This window comes from Lynx canadensis, chromosome F2, assembly GCF_007474595.2.
Source record: "Lynx canadensis isolate LIC74 chromosome F2, mLynCan4.pri.v2, whole genome shotgun sequence".
Lineage (NCBI taxonomy): Eukaryota > Metazoa > Chordata > Mammalia > Carnivora > Felidae > Lynx > Lynx canadensis.
In genome coordinates, this window is record NC_044320.2 from 58901854 (window position 1) to 58925116 (window position 23263).

A 23263-nucleotide genomic window follows, 5' to 3' on the forward strand; every position below is an offset into this window, starting at 1 on the left:
TCAGACGTCAGTTTTTCTGATTAAATTGAAGATGGATGCTTTTTTATAGAGGATAAACAACTAGCTCCAGATTCACAAATATGTTATATTGCAAAAGTTTGTTTACTCTGTTGTATAGAAATTGAAATAAAATCTAAAACACATCATTCAAATGCTTTAGGCTAGGCTTTCTTATTGGCAAAATGTGAAACAGAAGATAACTCAGGTTCCTTCAAGGACTAAAATTCAATTATTGAGTATACACTATGGATAAGCTATTTTTTTAAGGTATGGTAGGTTTTCTATATAATCCACTAAAAATAAGGGGGGAAGCATATCAAATGAACTGTAATAATTCTAGAACAGGGACACATTATTTTAATATAAAAACAGAGGCAGAGGAACATACAACTAAAATTTCCTATTAATATTTAACAAATTAACTAGTGACAATTTTTAAAATAATTATTTTAAAGAATCTAGTCAAGCATAGGTGTTTACTAGGTAAAGTTCAATAATGAGTATCAAGAAGACTCTAAAAAAATCTAATGAAAATATAGCTGTCCTGGAAGAAATATTATTGTGAAAACAGCATACAATGTTTATTTTTATGCCACAACATTATATGTTTTACGACCACCAATAATTCATACCCATCCTGTTTAAATGTAAGTTAGTCTTTACACACTTCTATTTAAATTCAGGTTTGTAGGGGCGCCTGGGTGGTGCAGTCGGTTAAGCGTCCGACTTCAGCCAGGTCACAATCTCGCGGTCCGGGAGTTCGAGCCCCGCGTCAGGCTCTGGGCTGATGGCTCAGAGCCTGGAGCCTGTTTCCGATTCTGTGTCTCCCTCTCTCTCTGCCCCTCCCCCATTCATGCTCTGTCTCTCTCTGTCCCAAAAATAAATAAACGTTGAAAAAAAAATTTTAAATTCAGGTTTGTAAATAAAATCAAGATGTACTGACAGATGTTTTTTTCCCCCCTCTGAACTATTAACCCAGCACTAATTTAAACCCAAACCACACTTAAAATTACCATTTCTTTAAAAAATGGGTACTTGAGGTGTGTAGAAATGAAAACCAGTTTATTTTCCAATTACACCTGTAAGCTGCTTCTTCTTAGAGCACAGTGAAGTGTTCAATGAAGTTTTAGTACTAAAAGAAACATTTAGAATACTAGTGAATTCTTTGTCTCCAGTGATATTTTTAAAGCTGGTTTAACATGGAGATTTTATCATTTCCTCTTGTGTATGTGTGTGCTTATATGAGAAATCCTAAATGTTAACAAAGGACTTCCAAAAGTAAACCTAGAAATACAAAGCAATTTTAGTACTGAAATATCATACTGGTAGAAATTGGAAATGTAGTATATAGTTATCTAGACATGTACATAAAATTCCACTATTATATTATCTTCAGTGAAACATGAGTGAACATATACAATTCATATTCTTAGCAAAATACCTGCTCTCCTACAAGAATAGATAATGATAGCTAGAAATCACACAGGAATGTAGTTTTAACAGAGTTAATACTAGGTTACCAGTGATAATATTAGTGATATTACTTTTCCTTTCTGTTTGAAACTCAGAATAGTTTTGTCTCTTGAAAACGATTAAGTATTTTCAAATATATCTTCTTGACCACAGTAAATTTTCAGCTCTTTCCAGATAAACATAATTTGAAAATTCATGTCCTGGAAATTGTTTAATCTTTATAGCTTCAAAATTATGATTATAATACATCAAACGAATTAAAGGCCAAAGTTAGTCATTAAGACTTTTCCTGAAGATAAGCATTTTCTTATAATTGAACCTTCAAAATGGTTATTAAAAAAGCTCAAATAAAAGGTAGGCTATTTTTCAAATAAAAATCAAACAATTTCCCACAGAGTAATGTTAAAGGATTTATTAATCATTTTCACTTTAGACTGTATTAAAGAACATGGAGTAAAATTTTGTGAGATTATCTGTCTGATGAAAATTTAAGTAGGACTCTACATAAATTACCCAAAGATCAGTGAGAGGGGTGGACACAATGGGCATCAATCAGCCCACATAATTACTGGTATACACTTATTAATAAAGGTATCATGATAATTAGTCTACCAAAGAGAATACACTAGGTGACACTGAAGTTAAGTACTTTATTTTACAGAGTTGGATTCACCACTAAAGAAAATATGTAAATGAGTAAATAAAGACATTTCAATAGGAAATTGACCAATTTTAAACAGTCTGACACATTTAAATGCACACAGAAATAATCTGTTGGATAGAAACTCATACAATTTCAGAATTGTTATATGTCATGCTAAGCAGGGAGAAATAGGATTGCAAGATTTTCTACCATTTCACAAAAGTCCACCTAAGTGGATGAAGCTATGATAGGTCTTTTCCAAGACCTGTTGAGAAAAATGTCTTTAAATAGTGAAAGTAAACTTTTTCCAAAACAACTGGAAAATATAATTAATGTTGTAATTAATTATACAACAAATCAAAAGAGTATCTAATACAGAAATAATGTTCCAACTCATTATACCTTTTTGACAAATTGATTTTTTAATGGATTTCCAACATAAATGCAAAAGACAAAATTGGTCTTTGACTATCACACTATTAGGTAGCCTAATCAAATGCAAACATCAGTCCATGATACAGTTGGCAATTTAATACGGACTTTTAAAATATGCATTGCTTTCTGACAAAGTAATAACGTTATGAACACACAGTGGTGTTGAAAAGGCAATTATGTTGGAAGTCCAGTCTAGGCTAGAAGTTCTGGTCTACTTCCCACCACTGAAAACTATAAATAGCAGGATAAAATTATTTTTAAAAACTATCTTAGCATTTGAAATAAATTTTGACAAAAAAGAATTTCACAAACATTCTTGTTTTGAGACATATACATCTGCATATTTAACTCAGAATACCACCCTTATATCTCCAGGCCTACCTCATTTCTGAGCAGTCAATGTTTGTCAGAAGTAATGACAGCACACTAGCTTTCAATTGTATTAAAAATACTCTTTCCCTAGTGCTAGTCTTCTGGATACATGCAAGTAAGGTCATTAGTGATAAATTTTTCTTTCGTTTCTTTGTATAGAGTAAAAATAAGCTTGCACTTGTTCAAAGTATTTCAATGGGTAATTAAAACACATGATACACCCTGGAAGAGTTTTCTTTCCTATTTAAATTATGTACTTTCAAACTTATCTCTTGATAATGTCAAGTTTGCCTTCTGTTTCCTTATCTATAAAAATAGGAACCTGATATAAGTCTCTTCAATTGCTTTCAGCTTTAAAATTCTATTATTCTGCACTTATTGTCCCTTATAGAATGCTCTGTATTGTTTATAAAACCTCGTAAAAACGTCCAAACTGTAAAAGTCTGTAAAACTTCTGATGACAATTAAGGGCATTTCTAACTAAGAAGCAAAAGCTGTTTTGTGATTAAAAGCTGTTTTGTGATGAGCAGAGGACTAGAATGGACATTTTTTTCCCCAAAGAAGACATACAGATGAGCAACAGGAACATGAAAAAGGCTCAACATCACTAACTATCAGGGAATACAAGTCAAAACAATGAGATATTACCTCACCAATCAGAATGGTTAGAATAAAAAATATAAAAAAAAACAAACAAGAAATAACAAGTGTTAGGTTGTGGAAAAAAGGAACCCTCTTGCACTGTTAATGGGAATACAAATTGGTGCAGCCACTGTGGAAAACAATAACGATTTTCCTCAAAAAATAAAAATAGAAATACTATATAATCCAGTAATTCCAGTACTATTTAAACAAAGAAAACAAAAATACTAATTTGAAAAGATATATCTACCCCTTCATTCCTTGTGGCATTATCTATAATAGCCAGGATGGAAACAATCCAAATATCTACCAAAAAATGAATTGATAAAGAAGATATTTTATTAGAATACAATGGAATATTACTTAGCCATAACAAAGAGATCTTGCCATTTGCAACAACATGCATGAATGGACCTAGAGGATATTATGCTAAGTGAAATAACTCAAAGAAAAGAAATACCATTTGATTTCACTTATATGTGGAATCTAAACAAAGACAGAAACAGACTCATAAGGCGGCGCCTAGGGGGCTCAGTCGGTTCAGCATCTGACTTCAGCTCAGGTCATGATATCATGGTTTGTGAGTTTGAGCCCTGTGTCAGGCAAGCCTAGAGCCTACTTCAGATTCTGTCTCCCTCTCTCTCTGCCCCTACCCCGCTCGCTCACACACACTTTCTCTCTCTCTCAAAAATAAATAAACGTTAAAAAACATTAAAACGCTCATAAATACAGAAAACCAACTGGTGGCTGACAGAGGGGTGGGGGTAGGGGGATGAGTGAAATGCTTGAAAGGGATTAGGAGATATAGACTTGTAGTTATAAATAAAAAAAAAGTTTTGAGATGAAAAGTAAAGCATAGAGAATATAGCTAATAATAGCATAATAACTTTGTGTAGTGACAGATGGTAACTGTACTTATCATGGCAAGCACTGCAAAATATACAGAATTGTCAAACTATAATATATAGAATTGTCAAATCACTATGTTGTGCACCTGAAACTAATATAACACTGTATACCAGCTGCACTTAAATTAAAAAAAAATAAAATTAAAGCTGTATTGTGACTTACAAGATTACAAAACCAGAAAAGTTTCAGATCTTCCAGTTGTAAGTCTAGGGAAGAACTCAATTGTTTCTGAATCATCTCTGTTAGAGAAAGTTTTAATAGTGTCCAAAACAGATAAATGACCGAAACTTAAATGAATATGACAAAAATATATTCTCAGCTGAGAACTTAAAACCAGTACCCTTTCAGCCTAATCCTGAAAACATAAAGGTAAAATCTCTGAAATAAGACACAGACGTCTACATGTAATTTTTCTGCACAGCCAAAGGAACAAGAATTTTTGGCCAGCTCATATCATTTTGTAAAACCGATATAGTTTTATGGATTTCCAAGACATAAATACATGTGATATACATGTAATTTTTCTGCACAGCTAAATAGAACAAGAATTTTTCAGTCAGCTCATGAATGTAGAAGTGGTTGAAGAAAATCAAAGACATATAAAATTATGTCTTCCCAAATACCACGTTATTTAAAAGATAATTCTTATTGTGGCATCACTTCTGGAAAAACAGGTTTATAAATTATCCATCATACATCAAAACTAAATCCCTCCCCAAATCACTTTTGTGTTCTCCTATATGAATCAGAAAGTGCAATCCAAAAATCTGACAGGCTAAGTTGTCAACACGATTCTCTCAACAGCAATAACGTGACCTCCAAGAAAGAATCTGTCATTCTATGCAAGTCACACATTTGACAGTTCACGAGATTTCAGATTTAAATTCCAAATAAAATGCCTTATTATAAAATTTCTCAAGTCACCTTATTTTGATCCTCTTGGTGGTATTATCAGACTTACGGTAAAGAAACTGACATCAAGGAAATAAATAAATAAGCAAATCAATCTATGCTGAAAGAGTATATGATGTTTTTTGTGATAAAGTCATCTGGTATAAAAAGTACTATAGAAAACCACAGTAACACATTCCTTACAACTCGGAAATTACCTCAGGTGTTTAACTACTGTATTTCATCTGTTATGAAAAGACTTTGTAGTGACAGGGAAAATGTACGAGGCTCAGATTTCAAAAGGAACACCTGTGTTACCACGCACAGAGGCCAGGTACCGAGAAAGTAGCATTACCTCCGGGCAATGCACTTCTGAGGGGCTCCGGGAAGTTACAGGGATAAGAGGCAGATGTGGCAGTATTTCACTTAAAATCCACTTTAAAACAAAGCCTTAAAACCTTTAAAAAGTAGCAACCCATAATTTAGGGATCTGCCTCTTCACTTCATTAAAACTGAAATATTTTTTAAATGGAAATGTAACATATGGAAAAACACACATGAAGATTTCAATTAAACACATAATTTCGCTATTATACAGAGAGACTGAATGCATGATGCAGGAGAGATTGTCCTGGTGAGACAGCAGAGCCATTAACTTGACACAATCCTTGTATTTCTACAAAACATCTACTGATTCATCTCATCTCATCTCACTGCCAAGGCCCTCCCAGTCCAGCCATAACTTAACTACATCACTTATATCCTACCCCCTATTCAAGAGGGACCCTCAACAGTGACTCTCTGAAACTTTAAAGAGCTTGTAAATCACCAGAAGAACTTTTTAAAATGCAGATTCCAGGGGCACCTGGGTGGCTCAGTAGGTTAAGAGGCCTACTTGGGCTCAGGTCATGATCTCTCAGCTTGTGGGTTTGAGCCCTGTGTTGGGCTCTTTGCTGACAGCTCAGAGCCTGGAGCCTGCTTCAGATTCTGTGTCTCCCCCTCTCTGTCCCTCTCCTGCTTGCGCTCCGTCTGTCTCTCTCAAAAATAAACGTTAAAATAAATAAATAAATAAATAAATAAATAAATAAATAAATAAAATGCAGATTCCAATTTTGTAGGTTAGGAGACAACTCTAAGCTATTTTCTAAGACCTGGTGCTAGGACCACACAATGAATAACCACACTCAGAGTTGCAAGCTTCTAGCACCTGTCTAGTTTCTTGGCCAACTGAATCCATTAGATATTTTCCCCAAAAGGAACTGCTCTTTCTCTGCTCTCCTACTTAGTTACTCAAACTTAATCCTTTCACCAAAGTCCTGTTCATAGTCTCTCCCCGTTTGGAAGTCATTCCAACTATGATACTCCATTTATCACACACTTCTCTGAACCTTCTTAAGCATGTAATTTACCAATTACTATATATTCCCCTTGATCTGTCTCCATTGTTTTGAGTCTTAATTCCCAAACTAGAATTTGAAATAAAAACTTTGCTTCACACTTTTGTGTGTGTTTTCCATGGCACCTAATATAGAATATGGCATATTATGCATTGCCGCTATGGACCCATCAATTATCTCTTGTCTCATAGCTGGCATGGGAACCGGACACTAACTGAGATCGAAGATCCAGGACCTAAGTTCTCTGCCCCAAACATACATGTGTGATATAAACTCAGACGGAAGGGTATTCATAATGTACCTATGCTTTGTAAATATCATACCTTTGCACTGACTTTGTGATTAATCCAAGGCTGCGATGCCTTCCTTATTTTTAGTCATTTAAGAGAGGAATAGCTAATATTCTTCAAGACCATGTTCTAGATGTTTGAGGAGACTTCATTATTTAAAGAAATCTTTTAGTAACCATCCATCACTTATATAAGTCTTGATTTATGGCAATGGATAAATTTATAAGAATTAACACCTGTGTTTTAGTTTATTTATAGCTCATTAAGTTTAGAGAAATGCAAGATTGATCAATGAGTCAAGCCTAGAAAAATATATGATAGGAAATATAAACTCTCATAATAAATCACCCTATAGTATCTACTTACGCATTAGTTTATATTTTCTTTTTTTTAAATCAGGCAGTAACTTTTTATTACTTAACTCTTTTCAAACTTCCTTCACAACAGTCTATGTTTATGAGGATGAACAAGAATAAACAAGACAATTGCTGGGTCTGACTCCTACCCTAGTGGCCTCTAAATTTGGTACCTGATTTAGGAAATTAAATCTAACATTTTTTTATTATTGTAACCTGTTTTATTTTTTACTTTTTAAAATTTACATCCAAATTAGTTAGCATATAGTGCAACAATGATTTCAGAGTAGATTCCTCAGTGCCCCTTACCCATTTAGCCCATCCCCCCTCCCAAAACCCTCAGTTTGTTCTCCATATTTTTGAGCCTCTTCTGTTTTGTCCCCCTCCCTGTGTTTATATTATTTTTGTTTCCCTTCCCTTATGTTCATCTGTTTTATCTCTTAAAGTCCTCATATGAGTGAAGCAATATGATTTTTGTTTTTCTCTAATTTCACTTAGCATAATACCCTCCAGTTCCATCCAAGTAGTGGCAAATGGCAAGATTTCATTCTTTTTGATTGCCGAGTAATACTCCATTGTGTGTGTGTGTGTGTGTGTGTGTGTGTGTGTGTGTGCGCATGTATATACACATACCACATTTTCTTTATCTATTCATCCATCGATGGACATTTGGGCTCTTTCCATACTTTGGCTATTGTTGGTAGTGCTGCTATAAACATGGGGGTGCATGTGTCCCTTCAAAACAGCACACCTGTATCCCGTGGATAAATGCCTAGTAGTGCATGCTGGGTCATAGGGTAGTTCCATTTTTAGTTTTTTGAGGAATCTCCATACTGTTTTCCAGAGTGGCTGCACCAGCTTGCATTCCCATAGTTTATATTTTGTATTTCACTATTTGAATATAACTTGGGTTTTGAAAGTAAATAAGATATTAATTGCTTTTATGTATTATATTAGGGATGCTTTTCTAGTTTTCAGAAATAAAGAGATGGATTAACAAATAAAACACTTAGGCAAACCAGGAAAATAAAAAGCTGATGGACACACAGAAACCTAAGCCTATAATTTAACAGTGTACCTTCAATTTAAACCAAATGCTAATATAGGAAACATTTAAAAGAATATGTTTACATAGTTTTAATGAAACTGCTATAGTAAGTTGCTCATTGTTCCTATAGTGAGAATTCTGTGTTAACTTTTCACTAATTCCCATCTCAAGAATGATAAACTGTTATGCTTCCAAGAGGTCAATAGGAGCTATGTAAATATGGTTTCCCGTTTTCCTTGGCTGCTAGGAAACTCAAGGGAAGTTAATAACCACAGCAATCAGGTTTTCAGGTGCCCTTTAGGAATATGCCTTTAGGTCTGTCTTCTTCAATAATTAACAATGACTAAGATGATGATTCTAAGAAATATGGTTTACAAAGGTCCTTATTTGAAAATCTGAGAAAGAATATTATGTTAAATATTCTTCATTTGTTTCCACAAAGCCATTCTCAGTCGCTAAGTACCATTCTCTATGTCTCAAAAGACTCAGTTCTACACATTAACTTACTTTAGGTTAGGTTCTCTTGCCCCTGGATTCCAATTGGATTTGGCTAATGGAAGACATGAACAGGAAGTCAGAGGGTGGGAGGTGTATTTAAGTATGCATTACTCCCTCACCAACCCTACTCATCTCCTTTGAACCCTCTGCCTCATTCTGATGGCAACAGTGTCCTGTCACACAGCTCTACTTCCAGACGCCAGTCCTCACCTGGGTGTGACATCGCCATTCAATCCTGGGTGCCTCTCCCCGGTCCCTTATGGCTCACCTTAGCCCTGTCCACAACTCTGAATATAGCCCCATGACTTTTTCTGGTGAACTCTTGTTTTTGTGGCATTGTTTCCTGCTAAATAATATTTGAGAATAAAAAATATCTCACAGAATTTATATCAGCTAACTGCCTACCATATTAGATCTTAATAAATGTTCTCTTTCTCCCTGTTCCTTTAAGGATCTGCTTAATTTGGTGTGATTCACATAGCCTTTCAAGCGAACATTGCTGATATTTATGTGACTAAGGAAGAAATTAAAATCCAAGATTCTGAGTAACTGAAAAACAAGATAATTATTGCCACCTAAAGTCCCAATGAAAAAGTAAATAATCTTATAATTCAAATTTAACAGACTATTAATTATACATATAAGTAAGTTATTCCTAGTTTTGTTTTGAGTCTATTAGCAATAAACTTTTGAACTTAAGACCTTTGTTTCTATTAAATTTCTTTTTTTAAATTTTGTTAATGTTTATTTCTTTTTGAGAGAGAGACAGAGACAGAATGGGAGAGGGGAGGGGGCAGAGAGAGAGGGAGACACAGAATCTGAAGCAGGATCCAGGCTCTGAGCTGTCAGCACAGATCTGGACAGGGGGCTCGCTCAGGGCTTGAACTCGCAAGCTGTGAGATCATGACCTGAGCCGAAGCCAGACGCTCAACTTACAGAACCACCCAGGCACCCTGAATACATTTCTAAGATGATATTTCCACTGAAGCTCCCAAGTACCTCCAAAGTTTAGGTACGATACATACACATATATACATATATAGGATACACACAAATACACACAGGAATAATTTAAAAAGTGTTCATAAACACTAAGCTTAGAAATCCATTGTAGTAAGTTTCACTTATAAAAATCAAACAAATACTGTCAAATTATGTCAAATGATGTATTTCTTTTTATTTTTTTCCTTTTAGATTTGGATACAAAGATGAATAAGGTTAGGCTGCTCCAGTCTGTCATGATATGCATTTGAAAAGGTTCTTTTCATCATATATAGAAAAAATATGTCCCAAATATCTCCATAATAGAGGCTTAGATCAGTTCTCAGATTGTGGCTTCCATGTCCTTGCCTTCAAATCAACTGTACACATATTTTCATATCAACCCCTTTACTCAGAAGGTTCTCATCACCCAAATGCTCTTCCAGACTCCCCACCATACAATAACTAAAACTTCTTCCACATACTATTTCAAAACATACCTCTTCTAAGAAGCTTTTCCTGATTATTGCTTTTTCTGAAATTCTTTAAGACTTATATGCACTTTAAAATATATTAATTTGTACTTTTTACCACATTGTGATTGACATTTTAGAAGCAGTTCTCCAGCAAAAGCATAGTATTCTGATCCCTATATCTCCTGAGTCTCCCTACTTACTGAGGGATCTAGACATCCTCACTTCAGGAGACATAAGCCATTTTAACACTGAAATCCAATGCTAAATTAGCCACCTGTCATAATTATTAAAGAATGATTTTACCTAAGCAAAATGCAAAAAAATTACCTAACCAATATATAAAATTAAGTAAAATGTAACACTATACTTCACTGAAAAGAATGCTTTTTCAATTTTTAAGAGCATTTTGTCATCAGAACAGAAATACTCAAATTATTTTGCATGCACCCATTTTAAAATTATTGGTGGAAATCTAGTCATCTTTTCATTTTTCATTTATTCATTCCATTTTTTCCCCTTCCAACTACCATCTGTCATCGCCAATGCCTAATGTTTAAGTCAGTCTAATTGGAGGAGAAATGGAAAATGAAATTTTAAAATCAGTCAATGGCACAGTTCTGCAGGATAGTGAAAAGTGAGGTGCAATGACAGAATAAACAATAAAGGCCATAGGAGTGAAGATGGAGGAAGTAGAATTGCAAATTTCAAATTCAAATTAAAGCATCTGTCAGCCACTTAGCTGGGGAATGCAAAAATTACTAAAGCACAGCCCCTTCCCATAAAGGAATGGAAGGTCAGAGAAAGAGACAGGATGCAAACACCAGGGGCACAGGCAAATATGAAATGCTATGGAAGCCAGGGAAGTGAGTGGGAGTGCACCTAACTCTGTACGGAGGGTTTAGACAAAAACAGATTCTTAAGAGAAGAAATCCATTACAGAGAAAACAAGGAAAGCATTCTAACATGTGCAAAGGTAAGCAGGCTTGGCAAGATCTGGAAAAAAAAATCAAAAAACCCAAGGTATATGGAATCATGGCACAGGTGCTCCTGTGAAATACTGATGCTTTTTGTTTAGTTTTCTGTGTTCACAGAACTCTTGGTGAACAGACCTCTTGCCCTTTCTTTGTAGGCAGGAGTTCTGATGCTCTTATTCCATCTCAATCCAGAGCTACGGCTCCCCCAACACCTCTAGAACTTTGGTATCCCTTTTCTGGACAACATCCGGTCTTACTATATACAGCCATTCGGTATTTCGGGTATGGATTTGCCATGTCTGGAGGAAATATAAGATAACAGTTTTATGTTTTTCTCCCAACACCTTGATTGGCTTGCCCCATTTGCAGGATTATTTTCTATTGTCTGAGATAACACACACACGTGGGGAAGTCTCTGAACAAAACTCTCATGTTCATCCTGGGTCTTATCTAGTTGCCCCTCCATACTTGCCCAATTTCAAACTCTGCTTCCTCCATCTTCACTTCTATGGCCTTTATTGTTTATTCTGTCATTGACTGCATCTCACTTTTCACTATCCTGCAGAACCGTGCCATTGACTGATTTTAAGATTTCATTTTCCATTTCTCCTCCAATTAGACTGACTTAAACATTAGGCATTGGGGATTTTATCATTCAAATGTCTTCACCTTTTTGGTTTCTTAACACTTCTTAAAAGAGTGAAAAGGAATTTCTGTTGTCTGGCATTGGTAGTTACAGCTGCTACCTTCTAAAAATGGAGAAGGTGAATGTGATAGTTGAGGAGGGGAAAAATAAAGAATGCAAATTGAAGAGTCAATATTTCATGTCCTCCAGAGAGCCTAAAGTCTATTCAAAGTTTCAAGTCCTCCAGGGAGCCTAACGTCTATTCCCAGACAGTGCTGCCACATCACCTGGGAGCTTGCATAATCCTGAGGCCCGCACAGACTTACTGACTCAAAATCTGTATTTTAACAAGATGTCCAGGGGATTCATATGCACATTAAAGTCTGAGCAGTGCTGGACTAAAGCACCTTTATTCCTATTCCCCAAATCATACCTAATTGCTTTTCCATGAAACATACTTGCTATCCTTAATTTCCTGATGACTGATTTCAAAATTGTCTATCTACCAACCTGCTTAGGAAAAACCTAATAACAACTCAGATTCCTCTGTATCCTTCACCCTCACATTAAAGCTATCAACCAAACCTTCAGCAATGGCGTCAAATCATATCCTGAAACAACCCACCACTCTCCATCTTTACCACTTATCCCCCTGGTCCCAGTCACCATCATCTCACATTCAGAATATAGCAATGGCTTTCTGTCTCTCTGCTTTCAACCTTAGCTCTCCTGCGGACCACTCTCCATAATGAAGTCAGAATAATTTTTGAAACTGGAAACTGACCAGGTCAATCCCTTGCAAGAAATTTTCCAGTGGATTTCACTCAGAATAAAATCCAAGTTTCTCCTCACCTATAACCCAAAAGGACTTCTGGCCCATGCTTATAAGTCTACTTCATTTTCTAACACTTTCCTCATCACTAAATAAAATTCAGTCACACTAGCCTTCTTTGTGACCCCCCACTTCATTTCTGACTTAGAGACTTTGTGTCTGGCATTCCTTTTGCCCAGATCACTGTATTTTTGTTTAGCTGACTACTTCTTGTAACTTAGCTCTCAGCTCTAAAGCCACCAACTCATGGGGCGCCTGGGTGGCTCAGTCGGTTAAGCGTCCGACTCCGGCTCAGGTCACGATCTCACGGTCCGTGAGTTCGAGCCCCGCGTCGGGCTCTGGGCTGATGGCTCAGAGCCTGGAGCCTGTTTCCAATTCTGTGTCTCCCTCTCTCTCTGCCCCTCCCCCATTCATGCTCTGTCTCTGTCTCAAAAATAAATAAAAACGTTAAAAAAAAAATTTTTAAAGCCACCAACTCAGAGAAGTCTGCCCCAACCACCCGATAAGTGGGATCAGCTCCACTTCTATCATTCCCTACTGTCTCATTCTCCTTATTTTCATTAATTTGTTGAACATTTTATACACTGATTTATTCTCCAGCATCAAGAACAGTGCCAGGCATAAAAATGTTCAATCAGTATTTGTTGAATTAAATGTTTTCTCAAACACAAATTTATCAATAACAAATTGGTTTAATCAATTATAACAGCTTTTCTGTAACTTCTTAAAATTTTGAAGGCAACACATATATAGGAAAATAAGGAAAGGGTTCCTTAAATTTTTTTATGTTTTTGAGAGAGAGAGAGAGAGAGAGAGAGAGCGCGCGCATGAATGGGGGAGGGACAGAGAGAGAGGGTAAGGAAAGGGTTCCTTAAACATACTTATTATAATACCTTCACCAGACAATTCATTACCACTTGAATTTGTACATTTTCTTCCAATAAACTAGACATTACATATATATGTATATATTACACACAGTAATATATAAGACATATGTATGTCAGTTTAGTAAATATTTGGCTTTAATGGAATTAGTAAAAATCATTAAAATATGAGAATTTAAATTTTAAATCATGTATAATTATTTGGTTGTATAAGTTCTTAAAAGTACTGTGAGAGAACACAGCTGAACAATAGCAAAAAATGGTCTTGAACTAAATGTCACTCGCTTGTGTTTATAAATTATTAGATAATTATTTTGTTTTTAATGAAGGCATTCAGCAACAGTAATTGCAAAAAAATAATTATGCAAAGAAACTGCATTTTCCTATTGACCATCATTATAAATTTGGGATATGTTCCCTAATTGAATTACATCTTCTAAAACTAAGTTGAAAAATTTGGGTTAGAAAATGGTTAAGACTGCAGATACTACCTGGCCCACAGAACATGGAACATACATGTTTGACAAATAAGTGAATGAAAAAGCATGTTCATTTTTTCATCCTATTCTGCCCAACTACCCTTGGACCACTGGGACTTCACCTAGACTATTTTATCACACCTTCAGTGTGGTGTCCATGTTGTTAAACTCAAGAGTCCTCATTTTACTTATCTTTATAAGCGGTATCTAATAGAGCTGATCAGCATTTCTGGCTTCCAGGACATCATGCTCCCTGTTTTGTTGTTGTTGTTGTTGTTGTTGTTGTTGTTATTGTTTTTTCCTAATTTCCAATTCCTTTTGCTGTTTCTCCTCACCTTTCTACCTCTACACTGTAAAGTGTCTCAAGGGCTCAAATCTCAAACATCTCTACCTATACTAACTTCCTTGATGATCTCATTTCTTTTCACGGCTTTAAATACCATCTAAATGCTGACAAGTGTTAACTTCATGTTCCAGATTAGCCCACACCACACGTGTCTAATTGCATTCTTGACAAATTCACTTGGATATTTAAGCTAAATCTTAAGTTTAATATGTCCAAAATTGAGCTCCAGCTTTCTCTACCAAAAGCTGATCTGTCGGGGCACCAGGGTGGCTGGGTCGGTTAAGCAACTTACTTAGGCTCAGGTCATGATGTCACGATGTCACGATTCGTGAATTTGGGCCCCACATCGAGCTCTGTGCTGACAGCTCAGAGCCTGGAGCCTGCTTCAGATTCTGTGTCTCCCTCTCTCTCTGCCCCTCCCCTGCTAGCACTCTGTCTCTCTCTGTCAAATATAAACATTACAAAAAAAATTTTTTTACAAAAAGACCTGATCTGTGTACATTCTTCCTTATCTTAAAAATACGGTAACTCCAATATTTCTAGTTCATCAGGCAAAATCTGTACAGCTATACACCACATCCAAAATCTGTGAACTCCAAAATGAAACAAAATCCTAATGACATACCCCATGATAGGGAAACTGGTGACTACTGGACAGGAACTGGACCACTGTCCTGTTCTGCTTCTCATGCTAAAATTCTCATCCTCTGTCGTTTATGGAGGGAGTGAGAGGTAGACTGGCTTTTAGGTAAGTGGGACAGGAGAGCAAAACACATGGGAAAACAGCAGGCATTCTTACCCTGTAAAGCAGGGAGGCAGAGATTGGTTCCACCTCCTCTGACCTATTGGAATATGGTTGGCAAAATGTGTATCCAGTAACTGAGTCATTTCTGAGATCTCTAAAACCATTGTGGAAACCACTATCAGTTGAACAATATAGAATCTTCCCCATTGATCTTCAAACCAGAATGGAAACTGCCACCAGTTTTCAAAAAACCATAGCCAGGGATTGAGTGGATTTCAAAATTGCACCTGATGCTGAAACTCCCAGCCTGCTGCTGCCTGGCTCACCAAGGCAATTTCATTAGTCTTGCAACAAGGCTTCCTTGAAAATTTCAAGACTGATGTTATGATTACAAAGGGGTTTTAGTGTGTGTTCACACTCTTGTCACCTCTCACTACCTTCATGGCTACCAACCTATTCCTAGTATTAGATGGTTTATTCCAATAGCTTCATCTCCTTGCTCACACTTTTGCCCCACCTCCCACCATCTAACCTCTGTTCTCAACAAAGCCAGAGGATTCTGGATAAGTAGAAGATCATACCATTCCTCTGTTCAAACAGTTCAAATGGCTTCTTACCACTCAGACTGAAAGTGAGTTTTTAAAATGATTTTTATCTGTCCTGATCTCATTTCCTACATTACATCCCCCCCCACCCCCACATCCCCACCTCCCGCCCTTCACTCTGTGTCAACCATGTGGGCCCTTTGTTGAACTTGGAGATTCAGGGTCTTCATACCTATTCTAGGCAAGGAAGAATATTTGTTGTGGTTACCGCTGGGCCCTAGATGGTGCCTGCCATAATTGTAACCTCCAATACCTGCTGATTGAAGGAATAAATAACAACAACAATTTCAAAATATGGCATTTTTCTGGCTTTGAGTGTTCCATTCTCCTACTGAAACTACTTATCTTCTCTTTCCTTTCTAAGACCCTTGACTTGCTGCTTACATTTAGGAGGTATCTTTAATCTCCTAGAACTCCAAGGTAATTACTAAATTCTATAAAACTGGGCTGTAATGTCACTTTCTTCCTATGGGTATTGCCATTTACAATGCAACTTCTGAAAAGAAAAATACATTAATTTCAAGTGCTAATATCTTTAAAAAACAACAACTATCTATTCAAATTAAGGTTTTGTAAATTTTTAACTTCCATAGAGTAAGATACTGAAAATAAAACATAACTTTATTCTATCTAAACAATATTATTAAGATAAAGTAAAAACACTTTAGGAAAATTAAATAATCTATTTTAAATACAGAATAAAACATCTTAACTTTAAATAATTATAACATTCTTTGAACTAAGAAAGATATTTCATGCACTTTTAAGTGAATGTAGATTATACTGTATGTCAATAAAAGATGAAAACATTTACTTTTTGAAAATTACCAAGCAAGTATCAATATACAGAGAGAAAAGTTACCATTTGGGGAATCAAGAGTTGTAACAAAATCTTAATTGATGTGAATTCCTCCCACTTTCAGCAAGATAAAAAATGTGTAAACATGGGCTTTTGGCCAAATGACTTATGAAGCCATCATTTCATTATCTGCATTTATTCTGAGTATATGTAGCAGGTGGAAAATAATGTAAGAAAATATGGATATATGAGAGTAAACAGCAACTCACAAGACAAAGATCACTATTTCAGGCATGGATTCAGGCTACAGACAGAAATAGGGCAGAACCCAGACTATTTAAAAAAAAAAAAAAAAAGCTGATCTGTGTACATTCTGTCCTATATCAAAAATATGGCAAACTAGGTTGACTCATGTCTAGTTTCTGGGATCATGTGCTATACTGAAATATAGGAAAAAACAAGAACAATAACAACAAAACTTGACTTCCCATGTTAAACATGGCCTTAGAAAGACTCTAAGTGGCAAGCTGGAACCAAGTCATTGCAACATGCACCACGGGCCAAAAGGACTGCTGGTTGTTTGGCTCAGCGAACCTCTGGCTGCCTACCAGAAGGAGAGGTATCCAGATGCATTTTGTTCTACATTTGGAAAAGTGCAATGCCAAGGTGTACCCACAGTTTCGCCCATATGTGAGGTGACAGCAAACAGGCACAGCCATCAACCCTCCCAGCAGAATGTCTTTCAACAGTTCCCTAAAAGATGTGGAAATACTTATCTTAGTGAGAGAACAGCTTATATCATTGGCCCATGTGTCCTTTTTTAGGTAAAATTTCTTGGTTGCTAAAGTACATTCTAGAGTTAGGTACACTTCGCATCACAGTGAACTATTTGGGATTTCAGTCACTCTATAATGTTTCAGAGGCTCATGTTAAAAATTTATAGCAAGAGGTAAATACCCATTTAGTTGAATTTCAGAACATTTGAATATATTTATTACTATCTCAGTAGCTCTATATTACAGGATAGTCTTTAGTATACCGTAAATATTTTAAATATTGAATTATTTGAAACATTTAATCCTTCATCTCTAGTATTTCCATTTTCTATGTCACTATCTCCAGTGTTGTTGATATCCTTCCTCTCAGAACTTTTATTATTTTAATTCCTCTTTCTTGCCTGTCCTCATATTTCATACTTATCTCATATATAATCTTACCTATTCTTCTATCCATCCTGTTATTCAACACACATTTATTGAACAACCAACAATATTCAATCAGCAAATATTTACTGAGTACTTCTGTGCATCAGGCACAGGGCCATAAACATAAATAAGGACTGATGCTTACCTCAAGGATTTTAGTCTTAGAAATCACACATGTGAATACTAACTGCAACAAAATTTTAATACTACAAACAGGTTTGAATAAAATATTTTAGGAGCACAGAAGGAGTAGGGCAGAGGAATAGGTGTACAAGAGAAAGCTTTGCAGAAGGACAACATTTGAACTTAGTCTTGAGTAAGAGATTGTCATGAGGAGATAGGACGCACAGACATTCTGGGCTCAGAAGAGATCAATGAGTAAAGAGGCACAGAAACATGAGGAAGCACAACCACCTTTAAGAACAGTGAATAGTTCAATGTGAACACAGATTCAGATATATACAAGGGAGTTGAGGGCCATGGGGCAGAATTGACAGGATGTGCCTCATTTTATACATTTATTGAGGTGAACTTGAACTTGTGAGCGTCCAGAAGTTAACAGGAGTTAACAGAAGTTTTGTGCAGCTAAGTAACCACCACAGATTTGTTGGAATAAAAAGATTTAGTGACAGTGAGGAAGGTGGACTAAAGTCAAAATAAAGTAGGAACAGACTGGTAGAGTCTGTTGGGTGAGAAGGTGTGGTACCAATCTAAAGGTGAGATAATGAGCAAAGGTTAGCATGAAACGGAAGAGATGAATTCAAAAGACATTTCTGAGACAGAATCTACAGAATTTGGCAAGTAATTGTGTATTCATGTTTGCATGTATATGTTATGTTAAAGTGGGGAGAAAAAATGGGAGCATGGCAAGAGTCGGGAATGGGCTTAATCTTCTATTTTGTGGAGTATTTTCTTTTGTTGACAGAGGACCAAGCAGGTGTTAATGAGTTCCACTAAGAAAGAATCCAGGAAAGGAAGTAGGATCACAGGCAAAGGTGGAGGAAAAAAGGTAAGGCAGTTCATTTTCTTTTCAAACATCTGAAGCTTGAAGTACCTGTGGAGTAACACCACACGGAGATGACTCAGAAGGCAGAAGGAAATATGTAAATGAAGCTCAAAGAGATGATGGTTAGATAGAGATATACACTATGCTATGGACTAAACACCATCAATATACGCACGGTATTTAAAGTCAAAGGAGTAAGGGGGTGCCTGGGTGGCTCAGTCAGGTAAGTAGTTAAGTCTGTGAGTCTTGATTTCAGCTCAGGTCATGGTCTCACAGTTCGTGAGTCCTGCATCAGGCTCTAGAATGACAGTGCTGAGCCTTTTTGGGATTCTCTCTCTCCCTCTCTCTCTACCTCTCCCCTCCTCACCTGTGCACTCTCCCTCTCTAAAAAAAAATAAATAAATAAACTTAAAAAAAAGTTTTTAAGCCAAAGTAGTATAATGTCCAGCAGGAAGAGAGACAGCCAAAAGGAAAAACCTGAGAAACAAAGTTTTATGAGACCAGCAGGAAACAAGAACATGTTGATAATATAACCAGAAACGTAAAAGAACCAAATGATGAGGTTAAAACCCATGGAAAGGAAAGGCTTGAAAAGAGTATGCACAACAGTATCAAATGTCTTATCTCATTACAGCTTGTGTTTTTATTCTTTACATCAATTTTTAAAAAATTTTTTATGTTTATTTATTTTTAAGAGAAGGGGGGGGGAGGGGCAGAGAGAGACACAGAATCCGAAACAGGCTCCAGGCTCTGAGCTGTCAGCACAGAACCCAAGGTGGGGCCTGAACCCACAAACCATGAGATCATGACCTGAGCCAAAGTCAGATGCTCAACTGACTGAGCCACCCAGGCTCCTCTTTACATCAATTCCACTACTGAGAAAAGCAATGCCCAGAGTGGTTGCTGATTGTCAGAGCTCACATACCAGCGAGGAGCAGAGGCAACTGTGAACTTGCTGCTATCTAGGTGCACGGCTACTATTTTTCCCTTTAAAATCCATTGTCTCTTCAGCAACAGTTTAATTTGATTACCTAAAAGCTCTAGTTTTTCAATTTACCCTAAATTAAATGTGGGTAATATCTCTCTGTAAAGTGTCTAAAGTAAAAAATTGTATGACTTCTTATATATGAGCTTTCAAATAGCCAATTATGGAGGCTTTCCAAGCATCACTGGTTTCTATAATCAATAATTCATCTCTGCCCTTACTGATTCTGCCACAGTTCTGTGCTTTCTTCCACCTGCTCTTCTTCCAGAAATTTCCCTGGATCTAGCATTTGTCTGTTTCTCTTCCTCTAGTTGAGATATGCCCTCCCCTCTTTGCCACAATCCAGGGTCCTGACCACCTTCCAGGAACACCATAAAACCCATCTTCCCCACTGATTAACTCCCACCATTAGGAATATTCCATTATTCTGTACTCTCTTGACATTATTCACTCACTAGAGCATTGAATTTTGTGTCCTTGTTTATTTAACATTTTCAAATGTGTCTACTCTTTCTCCTCAGTCTATAAGCTCTCCAAGGGCAGATGTGGCTTTCCAGAGTCTATTTTTAAACCTATTAGTTAAATGAGGATAAGAACAGGGGTAGGGATGGGATGTTAATAAAGGTGGATGTGGCTTGACTGCCATAGGTTCAAGGACAAAGAGTAGACTAAAATAGGCACCAAGTATAAGTAAGGTAACCGGCTATTCACATTTTTAATGTGATATGACATATGGCATACAAATAGACCTAGAGGGTACTGTTAGGTAATGTGATATGACATACGGCATACAAATAGACCTAGTGGCACCTAGAGGGTACTGCAGATTTTACAGGAAGCAGATCTTTAAGCCAAACTTTAATTTTGCTTTCTCAGAATAAATACACTTTAAATAAGTATTTGAATAAATTATATTCTCACAAAGTTGATCAAATGTGTACTTATACTGCTATGTACTACATAAGTCAACAACATTTCAAATAAAGTAGTATTGTTCTTTTAAACTTCCCTTAAATGTGTATTCTAGAAAATGTTTTCCAGTATTACAGTTGGACAATGAAGTCCTCTGCAGCCCGTTAATGGCCAAGACACAGTTCCAGTGCTAACAGTATCTAAGGGCAACACAACATAAACCCTGGCTGGTTTCTACATCTGCATTTCAAGGATAGAATGAAACCAGTGAAACTAAAAAGAAACTCACAGAAACAGCCCAGACTAGACATCATACAATAGGTAGTTATTTTTTTTGGAAGTCCGACATGAAAACAAATTACAGAACTGTTCTTTCATTATTTCCATATAACTTAAAACACACACAAATATTTTCAGGTTTCTTTTTGGGGGTTTGAACTCCCAAGTTCTTCCTTATTTTAAATACAAAGCAATGGCATATCTATGCACATGGAATAAGCATATGGCGGCCTCCTTGGAAAGGCTCCATAATTGGCTCTTTCTGTTTGAAAGCTCACAAATGAAGAAGTCCTAGAATTTTTTACTTTGGACAAACAGTTTAAAATACACAAAAAGCAGACATGTGAGACATTACCATGCCATATCCTACACAGATTTTTTGCAAAGAGCTAATGACTTTTCTTAGGAACTTTACTGCAACAGTATGGGGAGACATAACATTAGCTATATGTCATACTAACACTTACTGAGATCTTGCAATATGCCTGATAATGAGCTAAACTTTACATAGGTTATCTTGTCAATCCTTACAACCCTCTGAGGTGAGTACACATGCTGGACATGAGAAAACTGAAGTAGAGAGAAATTAAGTTGCCCTAAGTCACACAGCTAGTGACTATAAGTGCCAGACTTTAAACCCAGACCACCTGATTGTCAGGTCCTGATTCTTAACCTCTAATGAGTGCTCTTGAGTGCTACCTACTTTCTTCAGGGTAAATTTTTTTTCTTTCTGGCAAAAGTTAAAATAATATAATGCTATATTTTGTAATGGGTAATGTGAACTTAGAACTTCTATCATGAAAGCTGCCTAAATAGGAAATACCCCTCAACACTATTGTGAATGCAGAAAGAAGAAAAACTAGAACGCTTTAAAATTAACTGCACCCTACATAAGCATTGCCATCACCAATGATTATTATCAATTTTTGCTAGTACCTTCCTAATTTTAGTATAATAAGTATTTGAAAAGTTTTCTAAATATTTCAGGCATAGAGTATTACACTAATGAGTTATATACTAATAGCTTTTTAAAAGTAAGTTTGATTCCCAAACTTGGTACTTAATTCTAAAAATTAATATGAGGTTTTTAGGATAAGTCACTTATTTTTTTTTTTAATTCTTTGTCCAGGCTTGTTTTCACTTGTCAAAGTGCAAAGTGCATAAATAAATCCAGAAGAAGAAAAAAAGTCATTGCCAAAGCACACATAACATAAAGTAACCACAGAAATATACCCTTCACAATGTTATTTACATATTGGTAAGAAGCATGGACCCTTTGGAAAGTTATCGACAATCTAGAAAACTGCTTCAGATTATTCTTCCTTGATTTTTCAGATCCACCATTCATAAGAAAGTTCCATCAGTTAGGAATTAGGAAGTAATTGTTCTACTAACTCACTTAAAAGCAAATGCATCAGCTGTTCAGGATTGTCAGTATAGGAATCTTCCTAGTAAGAGTAGAATGTGAAGCTTTTAGTAGAAACATTGCATCTATAGGTATTTAAGTCTACTCCGAAATTCAAACCACTCTTAGAATAAAAGGAATCTAGTAAAAGAATATGCAGAGGAATATACTCCCAAAGAAAAATTTTAATTTCATACAAGACAAATGGTAAAGATTAAATAATAGCATGAGGTAATTTAACCAGGAAGACTGAAAGCATTAATGAACATTTTTTTGTACATACCATTTGAAAAATTTCCTTACCATATACTGCATATTAGATGCTGTTGGATACACCTGACTTCGTAATTTATTATGAAGGTCCAAGATACTCTGCATGTCATTGTCTGTGATGGCCCTTTTCCCTCTTTGCTTGGCCATCCACCACTCACCATCCTCATCCATGTACTTTTCCAAAAGTTTCTCCAATAAAGTAGCATTAGGAACTACCATGGCTGGAATTGCTCTAGCCATGAATAGCACTGTGGTTACTCTGAGCCACTCCTGCGCGGTACACTTCATAATGGATGATCTCAGGATTTCCCCGGGAAAATCTCCAAGACAGGCTCTTCCACTCCTTTTGGCTATAACGACATGCAGTGTGATTAAGGTGAAAATCTAGGCAGATATTAATTTTCTAATAACAAAAGTAAAGTAACAGTAACAAAGGCCAGTTTGATTTGTTTATATAATCCCAACAAATGGCCATGCACTTTTTGAAATAACTTA

The 23263-nt window shown here is 36.1% G+C and overlaps 1 protein-coding gene across 1 annotated transcript in view; it reads right to left on the reverse strand.

The window, feature by feature from the left end:
* Positions 1-23263, reverse strand: part of CRISPLD1 (cysteine rich secretory protein LCCL domain containing 1) — a 49150-nt gene that overhangs the window by 24692 nt on the left and 1195 nt on the right. Inside the window, exon 2 of the mRNA XM_030304012.2 lies at positions 22799-23118. Within this exon, the coding sequence (XP_030159872.1) occupies positions 22799-23056 (258 nt within the window). The 5' untranslated portion in view covers positions 23057-23118. The remainder of the gene's footprint in view (positions 1-22798; positions 23119-23263) is intronic.